Here is a 19,893-nt window from a genome sequence, read left to right on the forward strand (position 1 = left end):
GGGACCGAGTGAGGGGGAGGAGGGAATGTGCTAGAGGAAAGGCGTCTGTTCAAAGCACATGGTAGGCATATATGGATATGTCAAAATATAAGCCCCTTGTGTAACTAATTGATCCTATTAAAAATGTAAAAAATAATCCCTTAAAGCTGACCTACTAAGACTATATGTTATTCATATAGTGTAAAAATTCTCAATTTAAAATAATTTACTAAGTGTGTATAATCTTAAAAATTCCATAAGTCTTTATTCCTTTACTAATAGTTTTACAGTTTTTTCAGTACAAACAAGCTGAATAGACAAGTGCCAGTAACTCACTCCTGTAATATTAGACACTGTGGAGGCTCGGATCTGATGATTTTTGCTTTGAAGCCACACCAGAAAAGGAAAGTCAACAAGACTTTCTAGTCAGTTGATCAGCAAAATGACAGGCTGGAGGTTTGCCTCACTAGTAGACACCAGCCATGAGTGAAAGATAAGAGTAAGAACATGAGGCTCTGAATACAAACCATGATACACACACACACACACACACACACACACACACACACACACACACACACACACACACACATGCATTCACTTACACACATAAAATAGTAAGTGGAGTAAAATTAATAGTGTATTAATTTGATTACTATAAATGAACACTTGATTGCACTAAATCTGGATAAGAAATTATTTAAAAAAGAAAAAAGGGAAAAGTAATTCATATCTACTTGAATTGTTATGTATGTAGTATTATCTTTATGCACTGGGTTGGGACATGGCGTCAGTTCAAACTTCAGTAAGTTCATTCCTACTGTGAGATTTAACTCATTTGATGAAGCAGGCCACAGATATCTGCTGTTGCCAATGTATTTTTCTAAAGATTTCCACATATTTGCATGACTGCGAGATTAGGAAAAGCAAGACAAAGACTAGCCAGTTGACTTTTATCTGCCCCCCTTTTCCGGTCTAGTTAGAGACTTCCACAGCAAAATCTCTATAACAAAACATTACCTTTAAATAGTTGTATAAAGGAGTTTCAAATTGACATGCCAGATTATAACTCATTTTGATCAATGTCGCCCCTTTCATCATTCTCCACCTACCCCCTCAATTTTTCTAGTTCCATTTTCGTAAAGACCTTTTTCCTATGAAGTATTCTGCATAAGAGAGAACTGGAAACTTCATTATTGGTCATCTTCATGAATCAATGACAAAGAAGAGCACAAGAGAGAGGAATAGCTGTAAGATTACAATTTAGAGACAACTTAATGCCAGGCTTCATTCAGGAACATTGGAGATGCACCACCAGTATAGTGGCAGTGAGGTGGTGATCGTGCTTAGCTGAAAAATACAGTGCACAGAGTAATACTCACATTAGTGGGTCTAGACTTCCATGTTACCTCCTAAGTGCTCAGAAATGCAGTGAGATTTTGTAGACAGGGGACTAGATGGCCTGTGTATAGTGAGAGAAAATGAACTGCTACTCACAATAGGTCCTCTTAATAGGCACAAGACAATTGAGATTAGGTGTCTTATACACGTAGTATAAATAGACAATATAAGTAGAGTATAAGTAGTAGAGGTGAGAAAAGTCAGTAAAGAAATAAGAATAAGGAAAATATTTGGAGTTAAGGTTGTTAACATTAATTTGACTAAGTTGGTATAATGTATTACAATGTATTAGCTCTACTTCATTTATCTAACACACATATATGTCTGAAACTCTCTTAACATTCCTGAATGTGTTTCTGTATGTTAAAATAAGATTAAGGATATTTCACTATCTCCATTTCCGAGGGTTTCATGAGACAAGAAGAACTAATGTGTAAGAAATAAGCGTGCCCCATAGAAGCATTTAGGAAGAATGAAATGTGAAAAATAGCAAAAGGATTTCTATTAAAAAATTCTAAGTCTTCTTTTTAAGTGTGAAGATATTCTAAGATTGTATAATACAGTCAATATTTTTGTTTGGACTAGAGAGTACCTGTAATGTATGCACATCAAAAGTTCTCAAATGAAAATAATTTCATCACTATAAGCACAAAATACTAAAAATTGAAATATTAATCTAAGAATTTCCTAAAGCTTTTGCCAAAGTTCCCTAATTTATTCAGCAACAATTATTTCTCCTTCTTCTCCTCCAATCATTATTAAATCTTGATACTGCTAATTCCATCAAATACTCTATGAAGTGAAATTATCCAGTAAGTCTTACCCAGATTTTATAAGTAATTCAAGTTTGCTATATAAATGGTAATCCAATAATTTTTCCATTAAAATAGTACATTTCTGTTCTGGGCTTCTAACATTCCTAGGGACAATTATGTAGCATTTCTGTGCTCCTGTCTCAGAGGAAGAACTGTGCTTATCTGGCATCAATGCTGGTCAAATGCCACTTGTACTCAGTCAAAAGCATCAAATCAGACTTAAGTGTACGGTCTGAAGACAGTCCCCAGCACTGACATTCTTTCTTCCCTAGTGAGTAAACACATATTTCCCTCTGTCAAACTCAAGAAAGCTGGCCCATCCATAACTTATTACTGACACATTTGTGCCACTTTCCAGAGAGGACAATATCCAAGCAGGCATTTCAATTTCTATGAAATCACACCTAAATGAAATACTTTCCTTAACTGATCATCTAAACTCAAATGACTTTGAATCATGGGCCAGTCTTAGTTTTCATGACATTAACAGTTATAAAACTTTATTAATATTGGAAGAGTGATATCACAGTCAAGGACATCAAAAATTCATTCTTTAATTTCAGTTCATTTACTCTTCCTCCTCAAGGTTATAGATGCTACATATAAGCAGGTGTATGAATTAGAACCACATGCAATTATGACTTAACTATGTTTAGGAAAAGAATAGAGCCACAGCAACAGTGATATAATTCCAAGCATTGGAATTAGCAAAAAAAAATAGGCATAATGATGCAGATTTGAAATAAAATGATGAAACTCCATGGTTCAATTCATACGTCCACACACATGCACACATCCCACTAATAAACAATGGTAGCAAAGTAAAACAGATTCATATTAGAAGCTTTTCTTCTTCCACAGGTACATATTTAGAAAAGTGGATGGGAATAAATAATTGGTTATTAATGGTTTATTTGCACATTTATAAACAGAACAATATGGCTGGGAAGATGGCTCAGTGGTAAAGTGCTTGCCTAGCATGTATGAAGACCTGGGTTCGATTCCTCAGCACCACAAAAACAGAAAAAGCTGGAAGTGGTGCTGTGGCTCAAATGGTAAAGCACTAGCCTTGAGCTGAAGAGCTGAGGGACAATGCCTAGGCCCAGTGTTCAAGGCCAAGACAAAAAAAAAAGACAACAAACAGCAACCATAAAAATCCCAAAACAATAAATCCTTTTGTGTCAATCCTCAGAAAGTAAGGATCCATTAATGGAAAGTTATAAAGTAATCAATTACCCATTTATAATGTTCCCTTAACCCCTCCTCCCATTTAAAAAAATGAATGTATGAATGTACGAAAATGTAATAATGGAGCTAGGTGCTAGGGGCTCATGATTGTAATCCTAGCTACTTAGGAGATTGAGATCTGAGAATCGCAGTTCAAAGCTAGGTCAGAACAGTCCGTGAGACTTATCTCCAAAAAATCACCAGAAGTAGTACTATGCCTCAAAGTGGTAAAGCCCTAGACCTGAGTAGGAAACTCAGAGACAACACCAGGACCTGAGTTCAAGCTCTATGACCACCACCACCAACAAAAAGCCACAATAAAGCCCCTTTGTACAACTAACATATGATAATAAAATTATTTATAATGGATATGGGAATTTTGGGGGGTGTCTGTCAATAGAAATTAAAATTTGACATTTTATACTCATCTATTCCCATACAGTAGAAGGGTAGAGCTAAAGATTAAATTGTATCTAAGAATTTAGGGAAAAGAATATCGATTATAAAGTCAACTTAAGCTCAGTCATCTTCATGTATTTGGATTCACGTCATTTGCTTTACTAGCCTTTTCTATTCTTTGTTTTTTTTTTTTTTGCTAGTCATGGTGCTTGAACTCTGGGCCTGGGCACTGTCCCTCAGCTCTTCAGCTCAAGGCTAGCGCTCTACCACTTGAGCCACAGCACCACTTCCAGCCTTTTCTGCTTATGTGGTGCTGAGGAATCGAACCCAGGGCCTCATGCATGCAAGGCAACTTATGTAGTAATCATCACCAACTTATGTAGTAATCATGTGATGCCACAAGTTGGGACATTGGTAGCCAGAAACAATTTGATCATCACACAACAACCTGAAGAAAGGAATGACTAATAAATGATGTCCAACTTTACATAATACCCAAGTAAAGATGTTAAGATTTTGTCTTCTTTGATTTGATTTAAAAACAAGGGAAAATCATGACAGTTGGTTCAAGTTCCAACCATATAGTGAAAAATTATGGTTATATGATTATATAAAATTCATTGATTGAGCAGAGACTACAAGGAGATATGCAATTATACAACTTAGTACTTAAAGTAACTTTAATAGATGCTATAATCAAATCACATTTTACTAATGAAAAAGAGCCAAATTCATATCACAACTTCTTACTAGTAGGAACTTAATATTGCTAAACACAGGATATATGAGCTTTGTAACAAATAGTTAAACGGAATTATTATTAAAAGGTAACTTTGTCTACATTTTAAAATACAATGGATGGCAGCTTAATAAATCTCCTGAGTTCTTCATTGCTATTTTCATATTATAAGATTAAAGTGATTTTTGAAGAGATAATTTTCACTCAGTTTAGTCTGAGTTAAGTTTAAATCTAGTTTTAGAGATCAAAATGATATATCTCACTTAAGATTTTCATGCTTATACAGTGACCGTCAAAAGAAATATTTTATTGCTGGGCGCTGGTGGCTCACGCCTGTAATCCTAGCTACTCAGGAGGCTGAGATCTGAGGATCACGGTTCAAAGCCAGCCCGGGCAGGAGAGACCGTGAGACTCCTATCTCCAATAAAACCACCAGAAAACCGGAAGTGGCGCTGTAGCTCAAGTGGTAGAGCGCTCGCCTTGAGCTGAAGAGCTAAGGGACAACGCCCAGGCCCAGAGTTCAAGCCCCACGACCGACAAAAAAAAAAAAAAAAGAAAGAAATATTTTATTAAAAATTAATTTTCATTAAATTAGAACATATAATAAATATTACTTTGGGTATTATTTCCTCATACTGACCACATCTCAACAAATATTCATATGATATTAACTAAGCATATATTATCAATGTATGCATATTAATAAACTGTTACCAATAAACAATATTGTTTTGTTACTAACAAGGAAAGAACACAGGACAACATTTAAAAGACAAGAAACACTAATAAAGAGATAGCCCTGAACCTTGGTATTATAGCAACATCATCGCTTTTCTCTCTTCGAAAGTAACAGTGTTTCTTCCAAATGGAACACATTGGTGTTTACCAATCTGTTTTGTTGGCAACCTTCTTCAATTATGTAAATAAAGACATTTAAGAGCAAAGTCGGTCCCTGAACAGCTCTAAAGTGAGATGGTTTTTTTCATGGAATTAAGGAATGTCTACTGTTATTCATTTGAAACATGGTAAATTCCCATTTCTCAAATGGGCTTTTAATGCATACCCTGTCTATGTTTTGCTACAGAATTTGTCAGGAATTAGTAGAACTTTTAGTAACTTAGATCATGAGTTTTAAGGGGGTATGAGATACAACATTCAGAAAAGAAAATTAGTAATGGTGTTGTGTCAGATTTTCACAATATTTCTCTAGTTAGGAAGCCTAATAAAATAAAGAAAAGAATCATTTAAGTGATACTGTTAGTGCATTACGATCTTAGGCATGTGTTCATATTCCATGGAATCATCACTTTTATCTCATTACTCTAAAATATATATGTGTCAATATAGACAAAAAATGAAAACTTCTAGAAGAAAATTGAACAGGACGCCTGGATTGAGAAAGAATAAAAATGACAATGTCTCTCTACATACACTAGCGTGTTGAATAGCAGGTCTTTCTAAGGTAATGATATGTGAGCCAGTGATCTTAAAAGAGGAGAGAATGGAATAGAAAATTAAAAAAATTAAGTATTCAAATGTTTTTTCTTCCATGCGATTGTTTCTAACATATTTATAAGATGATTCCTTTGTTGCTTTGTATGTCCCTCCCCTACGGTATAACCCATGCTTTCACTGTATTTGATGTTGGTATAATTTGTGGAGGAGAAGGGAAAAAATAAATCATTTAAATAGGGATACAGGTGTACCCATTGCAACAATGAGATGTACAAGTCATTATGTTGAAAAACAAACTTTACAACTTTGGCTGGGGGGGAGAGAGGGGAAATGGGAAGGGATGGGAAGGGTAAACAAAGGAGGAAGCAACAATGCTTGATAAGAAATATACTCATTACCTTGCCCTCGTAATTGTAACTACTCTGTATGGTATTTTCACAATAAAAAAATCAAACCAAAAAAAATAAATATTAGGAGTAACAAGGGAAAGTTTCTGGAACATACTTAACATATTTGAAGAGAAATAAGAGGGCAATGTGGTCATTGAAGAGACTGAATACTAATCCTTATAGGAACTAGCAACAGGACAGACATAGACCTTATTAGACCTCATAACTCATGGAATAGACCTGCATTTAAATTTAAATCCTTTAACTAGCCTATTTAAGGATGTGAAGAGAAGAGTGATGCTATCTCATTATATGTCTTTAGAAGACTTTCTCTGAGTGAGTGCTATTTGAAGAGTTGTGGAATAAGCAGTCACTGAGATACTTCTGAAGGGAAGATAGTTGTTCATATCATATTATCCATAATCAGTAGAAAGCTCCCGCAGGTGCGCTACATTCTTTCCAGCTCTGCTCCCTGTTCATCTTTGTCTATCTCTTGTTCCAGAGTTTCATGCAGTATTTGGCATAGAGTGGCATGGAAAGCTATTTCTCACATGAGTGAATCAATAAATGAAAAAATTACGAGAGAAGACTTAATAAAAAACACTCCGACATTCTAGCTTGTAAGACAAATGGAAAGAGTGTAAGGAGAGATATAATTTCATAGGTTTCCTGAGGCTTTGGCTGGAATAAATGTATTAATTATGATTAGATATGAAGGATTAACCTATTTCAAAGAAGTAAGATCAAACAAAAGTGATCAAAGCAGCTTTATAAAATGTTCAGTTCACCTACATTAAAATTCTCAAGCCAGTGGTAAACACTGTGGGCATCTTATGAATTAAAATGAAAAGACTACTGAATGGAAAAATATTTCAAATTTCAAAAATAAAGTTGTTTATTGAGATAATAGTCAGTGATCTCAATGATTTAAAAAAGTATGTATTAACAACTTCTCTTTACTAACACACATACACACACACTACTCTGTATGGATTATATAAAAAGAATGGTTTTACTACTTGTAAAAAGATGCAAGAATGAGGGAACATCAACCATTATCTGAAGAAATTTCATTTTCTTCTGAATTCTTATTATAGTATATTTGCTCCACAGTGAAGGGGAACTATGCCATATGATTTTTTTCTTTTGTTCAGAAATATATTTTAATTTTTCCAATTCCTGTATGGAGAAATGTCAGCTCAACAATCTTTAGATAATGTAACAATTACATCCAATGTATATTAAGTAATGGTGTCCCTTGTCTTTCATATGAATCTTCTTTCAATATAATCTGTACTTCATTTGTCTTGTTTAATTTCTATTAATTGAGAAGGATCAGAATGTATACTTACAATTTCATGATAAAGTACAACTGATCAGGATAACTCTTTAGTTAAAAGATTAAATTTAGGGATGGGAGGGGGAAACAAAGGAGGAGGCTACAATGCTTGATAAGAAATGTACTCATTATCTTGCCCATGTAATTGTAACCCCTCTGTACAGTATTTTCACTATAAAAAAAGAAAAAAGCTTTAAAAAAAAAGATACTGCACAGAGAGGTTACAGTTACATGAGTAAGGCAAAAAAAAATTAAATTTATTGCTTACAAATTCTAAAATAATTACCAATTGAAATACAGTGGCAAAACACAAAAATATTTGATTACAAAAATAATAATGCCTAAAATATTAATAATATTGGTAATAGCAACCCAGTGCAACATTAACTCTGTGTCTATCTTAATAATTTAAGTTTCATTGTACCTCTTTTGAAAACTAAATTGGATACCCTCATCCACAAGTCAATTAATATGCTTAGTGCTAATTCTAAAACAATAGACTATAATATCATAAAATCGCAGTTCTTGTCTTCTTTGACTACTAACTAGTTAAAGCTATTTTAAGAATATTGAATCATATTTATAATTTAGTTTATATGTAAGGACATAGATGTGCTAGAAAAGGATGGTGGGGGTAAGTTCTTAAGATTTTTCTTGACTTGCCTTTTTCCTATCTTTTGTACAAAGGAGGTGCCATATAACAAAACAATTTATGAATATAGTGGGTCTTGATCCCTGTTACCCCTTTAACATTCTCCCTATTCATCCAATTAAAGAATTCATACAATGAATTCTTTAAAAATATTTTTATTATTTTTAAGTAGTTGTACAAGGAGTTGCATTTACCAAAGCAGTTTATGAATATAGTACATCTTGATCAATGTCACCCCTTTCAACATTCCCACCCATCCCTCCCCTATATATCTTCATTTTAGGATATGGATTGAATTCATTTTGTGCCATTTGACAGAGCAGTTGATTTGTTCAATGCATCTTAATAGGTGTCCGCACTTCAACATCTTCACTCCCCTTTACCCAATATATTATTGACTGCACCCCCCACCCATCCCCTTCATTTGTCTACTCATCTCCGTTGGCCCCAACACCCCTCTTGAATGTATCATTTCCTGGTACTTATTTCGTTGGAATTTGTGTTCATCTTTCTAAAGAATTATACTAGTTGAGCTCTCCATGGACTCCATTATACGTCAGTTAATACATTTGTAACCATTGCAAACCATCGAGGTTTGCAATGTAGGTACGGTCTCTCTATCACAAATGAGGGAAACCATGCAACCTTTATTTCTCTGTTTCTGGTTTACTCCCTTAATATAATGTTTCCAAGTCTTTCCATTCCTTACCAATGCCCATTTCCTAAAACTTAGAAGCAGTACATCTTGCTACCTTCCTATGTGTTCATGTTCAGCAGCATATAACTTCCCTATACCATCCACTTGCTAAGGAGACTTTGGGAAAGAAAGGTACACAATTTTCACTCATGAATAAGGATTTTAAAATGCCAAATAAAATTAATAGCAAATTGAATCCAAGGATAAATAAAACGACAAATTTCATCCATAGCCACTAATGATTGGATTTGTCAAGAATTAATTGATAAAGTCAAGAAAAGTAAAAAATAAGAGGCTTAAGGAAAGGAGAAAGAAGGACTAAAAAAAGGACTAAAGAAGTCACTTCATTCATTCCTCACTGGTCATGTCAAGTATAAAGATGATGAAAAACCCAGATGGTGATCCTCTGAAAACAGAGAACATCTTTGGATCAAGCTAATTTCATTGAAGTTGAGGTGGAGGTGTGAGCTGAATTTAGCCAAAAAGAAAGAAAGAAAGAAAAGAAGACTAGGTTAGCGATACCTGACATAATGAAACCCTGGAAATTTCCTGACTTTATAACATCCTCACTGCAGTTATCCTGAGGGGATGAGTTAAGTCTGGCCAAGAGGACTTTACACTGTAGGCAGTCACTGTTGTGTTGCTAGTTTGATCCAGATGCCATGCAGTACTCAGAGTTCAAATGTATCTTCCCCAGAGTAGCTATTGTTTTCCTGTGACATATTCACTACCAGACCCTAAAGAGCACCTGTGCTTGACTGAATAATAATGGTAGCATGAGCTACTCACTTTCACTGGATTTCTACCTACATATCCTGAATTTGTGCTTACAACCACCTATTTTTTAGTCTTTCTAGAAGAACTTATTTCTCCCTGTCATTCTGTCCTCTAACTATAGTCCAGACAAGAAATCTGCTACACATGCACAGACCACTAAACACTATTAAACTGCCAACCACAGTTCCCCAGCTGCTATGACTTATAAATAAATTGTTTTACCCCTTTACAATGCCAAAAAATGTACTTTGCATTCCAATTAGATTCACTTCAGCCTAAAATATATGTCAACCAGGTCACATCTCATTGATAAATCCCAAGGTGCTTTCAAAGATTACTGAAAAGGAGTTTGAAAATACAAAATACCATAGATATCCAAAATAATTCTGTTTCCTGAAGCAAATATTGGAAAGGCTGTTCAATATTTCTTTGTCTCTGAAATGTGAAGTCACTTTGGTTCTATCCAATGCTTGTCTCCAATACCTCCATGAGTCATACTTTAATGTGGGCAGAGGAAATGCTAATTTGAGATCTTCTGAGTGACAGATGAGACACTGCAGTAAGTAAAGTAGCACTTTGGCTTACACTGGACTTCATACCTGAGCGCATAGCCTCTTTCTGAATGCTTTCATAGTCATGCCAGTCCTTTCTTCTCAAACCATCTGTCCATGAATAGAATTGCCCATCTCCCAGGCCCAGTGGGTATGTCTGTGGAAAAGGAAAGTATTCAAGCATAAAAAGGAGGAATTTCCTTTTGCATGGTAGGTAAACACAGCCGGGCACATAACAGGCAATCAAAGAATATTTGTTAAATAAGTGAGTCTTCTGGGTATAGTGGAAAGAAAACTGTTGCTACTGACTGGAAAAAGCACACATTTTAAATTGTATTCCTTTACTTTTAAAAGGAGAGCATCCATGTCCCACAGGCTCTGCCACTTCCTGTTTTATTTGATCACAAAACATTAAAATTTCAGTGTGCTACCTCCTCTGAGCATAAATGCCTAGCTATGTTCAATTTCCCTAAATGTAAAGAATAGCACTGCCATCAATTTGGGTGTTACACTGAATTAGTTTTGTTTGTGATGTATAAAGTTTCATCCTTTTTGATCAAGTACATTTGAATGGCTTTTAAGAATATTAGCAACCATTCATTGAATGCTCACTATGTGCCAGGTGCTATATTCAATATCTTACGTGCTTTTAATGCACAACTTAAGTTTTACACAAATATTGAATTTTAGTAGTAATTTGGGGCTATAAATCCTCATCTTTCTGTGAAATAAACTGAGGCTCAATAACTATTGAAACCACCATGACACAGCCACGATTTAATCTCTGTTAGAACTGAAATTGTGGTTTTTAACAACTATTAAACACTTATTCCCTCTAGACTGCAGATAAACATAATGCATGTTTACACTTAGTAATAAAATCGTCGCCCATTCATCATCTGTAGTCCACACATAATCTATCTGTTACCCAGACCAAGTATGTTGTAATATCAACTTGAAAATTATCACTGTATATTGGAGAGGCTATTACTTTTTTATAGTATTCATTTTTGGCAAAGAGAAACAAAGTTATTTTAGATAACACTTATTACCACAATCTTAGTAGTCAAGATAACGTAAAACAAAATTCCATGCAACATACTATTTTTCTTTTTAAAATAAACAAGTAGTTGTAACCCCCAAAAGAAAAAAAAAAGTAGGAAAAATAAATAGGCAAAAGATGATTTTAGATAAGGAATTTTATTTAAGGAGCTTTTCTAAGGAAAATAACATACCCATTTCTCTTTCTTTCTTTCTTTCTTTCTTTCTTTCTTTCTTTCTTTCTTTCTTTCTTTCTTTCTTTTTCTTTTTTTTTTTTTTTGTCTGTCATGGGGCTTGAACTCTGGGCCTGGGCACTGTCCCTCAGCTTTTCAGCTCAAGGCTAGTGCTCTTCCACTTAAGCCACAGCAACACTTTCAGTTTTCTGGTGGTTTATTGCAGATAAGAGTCTGATGGACTTTTCTGCCCCAGTTAACTTAGAATGTGATCCTCAGATCTCAGCCTCCTGAGTAACTAGGATTACAGGCATGAGCCACTGATGCTTGGCTACATACCCATTTCTTAATTTTAGAGAATGCAAAGCTACTTACTTTTATCCTCTTATAGCTTACAAAAGGATCCACTTGTTCTGAATGAATAGTTTACAAAAAATAGTTTACAAAAAGAAGGAAGTAATATTAAAATTAGCAGAAAGATTTTCTAAATTGAGTGACTATAATTTGCATATTTCAATTATTATTTTAGTCATTATGGTGGTAAATTCAGAAAAAAATAATTGGAAATGAGTAGAACAAAAGTACAGAGAAGATAGTGAGCTAATGCAAAATATTAATAGTCATGGGTATAAATATGAAAAGAAATATGAAAACAGAATATAAAAATGATGAAGCATATAGTACAAATAGAAGAAAAACAAAAATGGTAATTGGAGAGATGTATAGCATATATTTTAAAGCCAATAGTCTTCTTCTATTTTTTATTATGTTTAAATAGTTATACAAAACACAGACTATTTTTCTAATTGCTATGGATCTTACGATTACATAGATTGTTAAAGATAGAAAAACGTAAGAAGTTACAAACAATCAAATAACTTTGAGTATGTGACCTGTATTTTGTTTAGTTATTCATGTAACGTGTTAAAAACTGAGCAACAGTAAACATTTCTATTGACTGTTATGGATAATACCACTGTACAAATGTTACTTTCTGATCAACAAAGTCTTGTGCTTGTGTGTGTTGTGCATTTACTGGTTCCTCAGTAGACTCTTGTTTGCCTATTAGGCAGAGAGTTCTTAGTAACCAAAATTACAAAGTATTGAGTACAAAGTTTACTTTGTCCAGGAAACAGGTAATTGAATTAATGATAACCTTTCTTGAAAAATCTGGAACTATTAGAAAAGCAGGATATTTTTGCATTGAGTATTTCTGGAGGTGGGTTAAAGGTAAAAGACTAAATTTATATATATATATTATATTATATATACATATATATTATATGTGCATCTATCTATATAAATATATATTATATAATACTACATATTCTATATTACATGCAATATCATATCATGTTATATTGTATTATTATTGTTCATTATATTGCATCTTGTATTTTATTGTGTATATAGATATATATATATATTTCTAGAAGACCCTTGAACGTTCCTGTGTTCAATTGCAATTGCAATAAAGAAGATTCCTGAAGACCATCACTGAACTCATTACCGGTAGCTTAATAGAGTGGGAAGGGATGAAACAAGTATGAGTTTGGCTACTAGAAAGGAGGACACCAAGTTACATTGAAAAGTGGAGTTCTAAGTCCATTTACATTCCAAGCATTATTATTTTACTAATTAGCCTATGTTCTCTCAATTGATTTCCAGAAGTTTGTCAACTCAGTGAAAAGAAGAGGAGGAGGAGAAGGAGAGAAGGAAGAAGAGGATGAGGAGAAAGAGGAGGAGGAGAGGAGGAATACAGAAAGGGAGAAATTGATATCTCAAGAACTATAATAAAAGTTTGGCCCTGGTGGCTCACGCCTCTAATCCTAGCTACTCAGGAGGCTGAGATCTGAGGATCAGGGTTCAAAGACAGCCTGAGCAAGAAAGTCTTTGAGACTCCTATCTCCAATAAACCAGCAGAAAACCGGAAGTGACACTGTGGCTCAAATGGTAGAGTGCTCGCCTTGATCTGAAGAGCACAGGGACAGGGCCTCAGCCCAGAGTTCAAGCCCCACGACCTAAAATAATAAGAAAGAGGCATGGCAGTGAATCCATACTCCACTGGTTGTATATTTAGTAACTATGCAGGAAATTCTCTAACAAGACCGTGTCTACAGTAGAGCTTAGTTTATTATTTTCATCACTTATTCATAAGCATGAGTAGGCAGTCAAGGATTAAGCAGCATCTGAGAGAATTTTCATTGTAAAATTCAGAACCAAAAGTTAACAAAGACATAACAAACTTGATGAAGCAAATGCAATCTGAACCAAAAAAAAATTAAGAAAAATCAACATTTAATTTTCTCAAAGTCAAAGAAAGAGTGTGATACTACAATATTTGATTTGGGATAAGAGGTGAATTAAAGTACAAAGTAATTGTTTCTGTAATAGAGTATCAGATAAGGAAAAAATGGAAAAGATAAACAACTATGAGACTATCTGAAAGCATGTAATAGAATAAAAATATATGACTGACATATTTGCCTAGAGAATCAAGTATTCCAGTGGAGAAAGAACAAGGGCATTTCTGGGCAACACTGTAGGTTTCAAAGCATCATTTCACTTAAGAGTTCTCAAGTAAAACATTGAACCAAAAGCAAGTCTCAAACAAAAATCCTTGGGTTTCCATGTGCGTCTGTGTTCTTGAGCAAGAAGTTTTGACATCCTAACATTTTATGACGGCAGAAGAATGAGGGAGAAGTAGACACATGACGCTGTAATAGGTGCATATGAACATGTGTGGGACACACACCCTTTCATCTTCGTGCATGACCCTCCCAGCCTCTGCATTACCCAGCAAGGTGTTAGAAATTCCTCATCCTGACTTATATGCATCTAACAGGAAACTTAGGGTAGAAGAGAAAGACAGAGATACGGGTGGAAACAACTTTTTCTATATGATTTTTGAGGGTTAAAAGTAGTTGAAGGGCTGGGAATGTGGCTTAGTGGTAGAGTGCTTGCCTAGCATGCATAATGCCCTGGGTTCAATTTCTCAGTACCACATAAATTGCAATAAAAACTGCACTGTGGCACAGGTGGTAGAGTGCTAGCCTTGAGCAAGAGAAGCTCAGGCACAGTGTTCAGGCTCCACGACAAGTGCCAGGATTGGAAAAAAAAAAGTGGTTGAACACTTCTGTGAACAGGAAAATAAACCAATTATCACACTAAGACAGGTGCAAACTCTTTAGAACAACATGGACCTGAAGAATCTCATACCTAGAGCTGATGATCTGTACAGGGATTTGTTGTGTTTATATCTTTTTTATCTACCAGAAATGTGTACGAGCAAAAACTAAATCAATCCCAATACATTTGGAAAGAACCACCTTGATCCTGAAAGCTTAACCATCCAGGAAATGATCCATTAGTATTTTGACCTTTCCTTTCACATGAGCAGTCTCCGGCGTCCATATCCATTTGCTGCTTTCCTGGGTTATCATATCTGCATGATTATAGAAGTACAGATCCATTTACTCTGACCTTGTAAAATAAATACAAAGAAGATTGTGCCTTCATGAGGCATCTATTTCAGATCCATCATTAGGTCGGCCATTTACTTGTGAAGGCTCTTTTAGCTCTTCACCTTATTCATTTGTCAAGTCACCTCAAATAATTAACTTGAAAAATATCAGGGATAAGAGAGACATATTCTATTAAGTAGAAACTACATGTAGTAGTAAGAGCTGGATCACAGAGCTAATAAAAATAATATACCTTTGAATGTCAAGAGAAAATATTTCCAAGGGTAAAATATTACCCATAGGCAATACATTTATTGGAGGTAACAAATGCCCCATATAAACAGTGATGAAATATGGTACTGAAAATCTAAGATATACTGTTCTAAGGATTGCTGAACTCTGAGGTTAAGCTACTACTGTTATTAACTTTTACAGAATGTTAAACTATCTCCCAAAAGCTGTCTGTCTGAGAAAATCTGGTGAATAAGAAGAACTTGCTTCTTGTCTCTTCAGTTAAAGCAATCTCGTTTATCATAACTGCAGGCAGGAATGACACTGTATCTTTGAAGAAGATTGCTTACATTCCAAAGCCTGTTTGGGGTGTATAAATCAACCAACCAGTGGACTTTTACTCCCACAATCAACTTTACATGTATCAGTCTATGTGTTCCTAGGAAAACAAAGTGGAAGAACTCTCAATTCAGGATTAGATGATATAAATTAGTTTTAAACTGTGGGGGGGGGGTGGAAATCTACATTTACTCTAGTTTGCTCAGTAAACTCTGTATGAAATCAGTTTAAAATAAATATTTTTTTTTCACCTGGCTTCACAAGGCTTTGAAGTAGTAAATCAGAGAAAGTATGTGAAAGCTACTACATTATCATAAGGCAATATGAAAAGGTGAATTGTTTTTAACTGTTTATGTAATTTTTATACATATTTACTCTGGAAAAATTGTAACATATGCATTAAGCAAGTCATAAATTATGTGAGCCAAACTTCACTAAAGTAGATTCTACATGAATATCTTGATGGATATAAAATCTTAGCTGGTATAATAAAATTTCCAATAAATTGAAGAAGCCATCTAGGATTCTATTTTTTACCATTCAGGGGGCTTGAACTCAGGGCCTAGGTGTTGTTCCAGAGCTCTTCAGCTCAAGATTAGAGCTCTACCACTTGAGCCACAGTGCCACTTCCTGTTTTCTGGTAGTTAATTGAAGATAAAAGTCTCACAGACATTCCTGCTTGGGCTGGCTTTGAACCGTGATTCTCAGAACTCAGCCTTCTGAGTAGCTAGGATCACAGGCATGAGCCACTGGTGCCAGCATTAAGATATGTTTTAAGAAAATAGGATATACTGAAAACAATATACATTGCAGCTTACATTGGTGGGAGAAGTAGGTAGCAGGTATTTTTCCAGTGTAACTATACCCCCGTGAGAACTCAGTGCTGAACTAGAGTTCTTAAAGTTTAAGTTTGACTCAGAGTCAAATAACTTGAGATTGCCAAATGTTAGAAGAGTGAGTTCTGGTATCTAGTATAAGAGTCATGCTCTGATTTTGTTTTGAGGATAGTTAAAACCGCTAGATGGCTTGACACTCAGAATAGAGTTTATTCCATGGATAGACTGTTTCATGGACCACACAATTGAAGTTTTATGAAATGGTATCAATGAATAATGTTAGTCTTTATTGTACATGTTGGTTTATGGAATTTGTTTGCAAGTAAAAGCTTCTACCACACTCCTGTTATTTTTAAAATGCCAACATTTTATTTTAAATGGCTATATTCATGTAGTACAAAATAGACACAATTTGAAAGTTCTAACATCTTTTATGTTGTAATTGCCCTGAAATTATTATTTTCAATCAAATAGTTTCTTCTGCAGTTAGCAAGAAATTTAAACATCATATTTTTTTTGTGGGGGCAAAAGTCAGATCACACCTATTTTATGATTTCTCAAGGTGCTTATGAAGAATTTCAAAAGTTCCCTTCATGTTTAGACTAAAAAAGAATATATATTAGCTAAAAAAGAACATATATATGCATTAATATCCTTTATATTCTGAATTGTCACTTAAAAATTCATTCTCAGGTTTCATTAACATAGCTAACAAAACTTCTCTTATTAAGTGACTAAAAGGATCAGGCACAAACTCTTCTAAAGTGAATACAGAATATTATTGGGAGTAACTTTATTGGTTAATAGAAAGAGGCTGAGAGTGCATTCTAAAACCCTGTCTCACATGAGAGAGAGTTAAGAACTCAGCAGCACTCCTAATCCCACTGATATATTCAATTTCCATCTAAGCATTTGATGTAAGATAGTTGTGTTACTGACCCTCAAAATTACTGTAATTGTTTCTTGTATTCATCGCAACAGAATCTCCTTAGCTCAGCAGGAAAGCCCTCCAGAACCCTGATTACCATGCAGTGGCTGGTATACCTTGGTGCAGTATTGAGGAGAAAGCATGTTGCAAATGTGAGAAATTTGCTGAGAAAATATTTTCCATCTGAGAACATTCTCTTGGTGATCCCTAAAGGAAAATAGTTAAGGAGGGCAGAGAGGGGGAAAGGAAAAAAAAAACCCTAAAGAACAAAGGAAAATTTAGCCTGGAAATGGACAGCATTGTAGGGGAAATGTAAAATCAATGGAAGATTATTTCCAAAGAAAGCATATTATATTACTCATCAAGAATCACTTCCCCTTCTGTATGGTGAATCCATAAACTTGCAGTTTGTTGTGGGGGAAAGTAGTAATCCTGAGTTTCATGACCCCTTCAAATTTTCTTCCATGATAAATCATAGGGTATAGCTAGACTTGCACCCTATCAATTATTCCAGGAGAAAATATAGCATCCTCAATGATTCTCAAGAAGCAATATTATCTTAAACTATTATTCTATTTCCTTATTAATCTGAACTCATTATGCTGAGTCGAAAAAGAAATAGACAACAGACAAAGAAGAAATGGGTGTTGAGAGAATAAATAATGGTCATGGTAAGTGTTGATAGTAACAAACAACAGAAAATGGTATCACTTCAATCTCCAACTTGCAGGTCATGACTGTGATTTTATATATCACTCAAAATGTAGTATTGATAGCACTAGACACAGAGTCACAACTAAGGTTATCTTAAGATGTGATATCAATGGGCAAGTTATTAATTTCATTATCCTATAATATCACTGGTACCATCACTCTTAACACTGGTTATCGTTTTCCCAGAAACTGTCATAAAAATCACCACAAACATAGACAAGGCCTTAGCATTCCTTTCAGTGAAGTTTGTTCTACTATGTTTTGTTGGTATTATAAATGGTGTTTATAGGGATATTAATTTTTTTATCAATTCAGATATGTAAACTTCATGTCTGAGACTCAAACATACTTTTGGCTTCTGCTAGTATTTTTATCTCATTCATTCTTTGGAAAACTTAGTAAGATAATGAGAACTGTAATTATTAACAGTATTATCTCCCTAGCAAATCAGCAAACTTGGAAAACATTTCTTTATTTCCCTTGCAATCTAAAAGGTTAAGTGTATTAACAGTGATTCAAACACATTGTTTCCTAATCTAGAGCACAGTGAATTCATAGCCTGCTCCCCCACCACTGTCCCTCCCATTCAGAATTTTGCTATGTACCTCAGGCTGGCCTTGAACTTGTGATCCTCCTACCTCAGCTTGCTAACTTCTGAAATTGCAGGTATATGTCACTATCAATATCTATGGCTGGTGGAATATTACTCAATCATTCAGGTGTCAGTCAACAGATATTTATTGAATACCTGGAATATTGGAATCAGACAAAAGTGCAGCCTGAGACATCATAGTCTTATAGAAAGAGACAATGATTCATTCAGTCTCTAATAATTGAGGCAATACTTTATGTCTGACGTTGTTTTAGGTACTTTCAATTTACTAGTGAATAAAACAGACAAAGATATCTGTCCTTGAGAAGCTAGCATCCTAGAAATGTGGTATCAAACTATTAAACAAGTAAATGCTCTAATATTACTTTTATTGAGGTATTTCATATTTTATTTATGTATTGTGGGAGGACAAAGTAAGTTAGAGGCTTGTTAAATTTAGCGTACAAACTAAGTTAAAGTATCTAAGACCCAGAATAAAAAATACATTGTATCCTCCAATGAACAGCAATATGTTCCCACTTAAAGATTTCAATTTGGAAATATACTTAGAGAAAGTATTTTGCTTAAATGCAAAGACCTGTTGTTATATAGAAAGCAAACAGAAGTGCCAAAGCCTTGAAAATCAAGACCAGATTATTTTTTTAACAGTATTGGCTCTCTAGCAAACATGTAATTTGTTTATAGTGTTCCAGGGAGAGAAATAATCACCACTTCCATAAACACCAAATGATAAAATGTCACGACTTGACAAGTAGAAGGAAAAGCACTTAAAATCTAAATCTTTAAAGGGTCTTAGACTATGACTTTCACAGCTGATTATTTCAAATGCCAGCAAAGATGTTTTCTAAGCTCTTAATTTAGAGTTTCTTGTTCAACAGATTGTAGACATGAGAGACAATAGATCATTGTGTTTTCCTGTACTCTGTACTCTGAAAATAATTCACTATGGGAAAGCAATTTTGATTATTATAATTACAGCATTCAGTAGAAACATTTTTTAAAATTAGAACTAAATTTGAAACAGTTCGCATTATAGAATGTGGATATGAAATTGAATAGCACATTAAATGTTCAAAATGGTGTATTAGCATTATAACTGAAAGACTTGAAACAAACCAATTCTATATAAAGAAG

At 34.4% G+C, this 19,893-nt stretch overlaps 1 protein-coding gene across 1 annotated transcript in view; it reads right to left on the reverse strand.

Moving 5' to 3' along the window:
* Galntl6 (polypeptide N-acetylgalactosaminyltransferase like 6) overlaps nt 1-19,893 on the reverse strand; it is an 847,322-nt gene that overhangs the window by 542,165 nt on the left and 285,264 nt on the right. Inside the window, exon 3 of the mRNA XM_070016476.1 lies at nt 10,469-10,577. Within this exon, the coding sequence (XP_069872577.1) occupies nt 10,469-10,577 (109 nt within the window). The remainder of the gene's footprint in view (nt 1-10,468; nt 10,578-19,893) is intronic.

Source organism: Dipodomys merriami, unplaced genomic scaffold, assembly GCF_024711535.1.
Source record: "Dipodomys merriami isolate MVZ:Mamm:240054 unplaced genomic scaffold, mDipMer1.0.p SCAF_12, whole genome shotgun sequence".
NCBI lineage: Eukaryota > Metazoa > Chordata > Mammalia > Rodentia > Heteromyidae > Dipodomys > Dipodomys merriami.